The sequence below is a fragment of the Protobothrops mucrosquamatus genome, unplaced genomic scaffold, assembly GCF_001527695.2.
Source record: "Protobothrops mucrosquamatus isolate PMUCROS unplaced genomic scaffold, P.Mucros_1.0 scaffold3727, whole genome shotgun sequence".
Taxonomy (NCBI): Eukaryota; Metazoa; Chordata; class Lepidosauria; order Squamata; family Viperidae; genus Protobothrops; species Protobothrops mucrosquamatus.
Window position 1 is genome coordinate 32,016 of NW_015389680.1, and position 3,146 is coordinate 35,161.

The 3,146-nt window shown below is 60.0% G+C and overlaps 1 protein-coding gene across 1 annotated transcript; it reads right to left on the bottom strand.

The window, feature by feature from the left end:
• Window positions 1–1,118: 1,118 nt before the first annotated feature.
• Window positions 1,119–2,375, bottom strand: LOC107298119 (succinate--CoA ligase [ADP-forming] subunit beta, mitochondrial-like). Its single transcript, XM_015827481.1, has one exon. The coding sequence runs from the start codon at window positions 2,328–2,330 to the stop codon at window positions 1,119–1,121; it is 1,212 nt and encodes a 403-aa protein (XP_015682967.1). The 5' UTR covers window positions 2,331–2,375.
• Between the last annotated feature and the right edge of the window lie 771 nt (window positions 2,376–3,146).

Here is a 3,146-nt window from a genome sequence, read left to right on the forward strand (position 1 = left end):
GAAGACAGGAGGAAGAGAAGGAGGAAAAACAGGAGAAGGAGGAGGAGATGGGGAGGAGAGGAGGAAAAGCAGGAAAAAAGAGGAGGAGGCGGAAGAAGGCAGGAAAAAAGGAATAGGGGAAGGAGAGGAGGAGGAGAAGAAGAGGAAGGAGGGAAAAGTAAAAGGAGAGCAAGGAGGAAAAGCAGAAGGAGAAGGAGAGGAGGAGGAGGAGGAAAAAGAGAAGGAGGAGATGGGGAGGGCGAGAGGAGGAGGAGGAAGAGAAGAGAAGGAGGAAGAGGAGGAACAGAAGGAGGAGGAGCTTGGGAGAGAGGAGAAGAGGAAGGAGGAGGAGGAAAAGCCGACGGAGACGGAGAAAGATAACCATCTACTTAACAATCAGCATTCATGTAACAATCGCCACAAAAAAAAAGTCGTCAGGCGCACGGCGGTCCCGCATTACGGCAGCCACGGCGTACAGCTGCGGCGGGCAGCCTCCATCTTGGCCGTCGGGCGGGGACTGCCAGCGAGCGTGTCGGCTGACATCCCGTAACCGCCGGATGTCAAGCCGAGAGCTTAACTGACATTCTGCCCCAAACCGCACCCTGGTCTTCCTTGGATGGTGGTTTAACGGTGGCCAACGAAGGCTGCTCCTTTAGGAGGGGCTTCTACACACACACACACACACGGATAGCTCCTGGACCTGGAAACCCCCAGCGGTGGCACCAACGAAGAGGCAGACACACAACTCGTGACGTACCCACGAACACGCCAACACACGACGTCAGGGTGGGCATCGACCACGAGACCAGAGGCCACTTTCGGCGCCACGCCGGGCTTTTATTGGGAAGAAGCCGGGCAGTGCCAGCTTGTCCCATCCCATGTGCGTCTCCAGATGCTCTCCTTGGGCCTCTACAACCAGGAGGATAGAAGAACGGGACTCTCCTTGGGGCTCTACAACCAGGAGGATGCTCTCCTTGGGGCTCTACAGATGCTCTCCTTGGGGCTCTACAACCAGGAGGACAGAAGAACGTGGCGGCGATGGGACTCAATCTTTCCTCGTCCGGCGCGGAGAAGTTCCGGAAAGAAAAACGGCGAGAAGGGCTTGAGGGTCTTCAGACATCCCGGCCGAGATGTTCTCCTCAGGTCCTCCACTGGAAGGTCACCTCCAGCTGGGCTTGCCTGGCCAAGGTGACGATTTTGGAGAGGCCCACGGCGACTTTGGCCGCCTGGTCCAGGTCGTCGCAGGCCAAGATCTCCAGCTTGCTCTCGGCAATCAACACCTTGGCCTGCTCCACTTGGGTGCCCTGCAAGCGGACCACCAGCGGGACCTTCAGGTCCAGCTCGGTGGCTGCCAGGACGATCCCTCGGGCGATGGTGTCGCAGTGCATGATGCCCCCGAAGATGTTGACCAGGATCGCCTGGACCTTCTGGTCGGACGTGATCAGCTTGAAGGCCTCTTTCACCTGCTCCGCCGTCGCGCCTCCACCGACATCCAGGAAGTTGGCTGGGGCCCCGCCGTGGAGCTTGATGATGTCCATAGTAGCCATGGCCAAGCCCGCCCCGTTGACCAGACAGCCGATGTCGCCATCCAAAGCGATGTAGTTGAGCTCGGCGTTGGCCGCCTCCCGCTCCTTCTCGTCCATCTGGGTCCAGTCCTGCAGCGCGAAGACCGCCTTCTGACGGAAGGCCGAGTTGTCGTCGAAGTTGATCTTGGCGTCCATGCACATCACCGTGCCCGTAGAGTCCTCCACCAGCGGGTTGATCTCCACCAGCAGCGCGTCGTACTTGATGAAGAGGTGGTACAGCTTGACCATGTTCTCGGCGGCGGCGCAGGCCGCCTTGGCGGGAAACCCCATCTTCCGCGCCAGCCGGAGGGCCTGATCTTCCTGGATGCCCTCCGCGATGTTCACCGGCTCCTTCACGATGGCCTCCGGGTCCTGGGCGGCCACCTCTTCGATGTTGACCCCGCCTTGGGAGCTGCCGATGAGCACCGGCCCCTGGAAGGCCCTCTCCATGGTGATGGCGAAGTAGTACTCCTTCCGCAGGTATCTGCGCTCGCAAACGAGCACCCGGCGGCAGAGCTGACCCTTTGCGCCCGTCTGCTTGGTGAAGAGCTTCTTGCCGATCATCTGGGCGGCCACCTCCTTGGCCTCCTCCGGGGAGCCCACCATCTGCACGCCCCCCTTCAGGCCGCCTTCGAAGGTCCCTTTGCCCCGCCCCCCAGCCAAAACCTGGGCCTTGACCACCAGGTCCTCGGTCCCGATCTTCTCGGCGGCTTGGAAGGCCTCCTCGGGGTTCGTCGCCACCAGGGCCTTCGGCACGGAGACGCCGGCCTCCTTCAGCAGCTGCATGCTCAGGTATTCGTGGAGGGAGAGGCACCGCGGCCGCGGCGCCCAGAGTCCCGGGTGACCGACGGCGCCGAGTCCGTGTCTTTTGCCCGCCGGTCGTAGCACTCTGGCGACCCAGTGACCGAACATGGAGGAGGCGCCTCGGTCTCTTCGGTCTTCACCGGAAGCCCTCAACTGCTCGTCTTGAGTCGAAGCAGAGACCGACCTCCCAGAATTCTCTGCTCCAACTGTCGCCGGGCGGCCTGCGATTGGTCAGCTCCAGGGTTCCGGGCGCTCGGCCGGGCCAGGTCGCCAAGGGTTTCCAAGTCAGCCTCTCCACGCCCATCGGGATCCCCCAAAGGCCATCCCGACTGTCCCGTTTCAGCGGTTCGGTTCTTTTTATACCTGCGGCGGGTCCTCAAGTTGTTACGACGCGTTCGTTTAGTGACCGTTCAGAGTCCCCCACGGCCCTGAAGAAAGCGACAGAGACCCATACAGAATTACAGAATAATAGAAGGGACTTTGGAGGTCATCTAGTCCGACCCCCTGCTCAAGCGGGACACCCTGACAGAATCACAGAATGACAGAGTTGGAAGGGACCTTGGAGGTCATCTAGTCCAGCCCCCTGCTCAAGCAGCATACCCTTACAGAATGACAGTCGGAAGGGACCTCGGAGGTCATCTAGTCCAACCCCCTGCTCAAGCAGGAGACTTTACAGAATTACAGAATAATAGAAGGCACTTTGGAGGTCATCTAGTCCAACCCCCTGCTCAAGCAAGAGGCCCTTACAGAATTACATAATAACAGAGTTGGAAGGGACCTCGGAGGTCATCTAGTCCA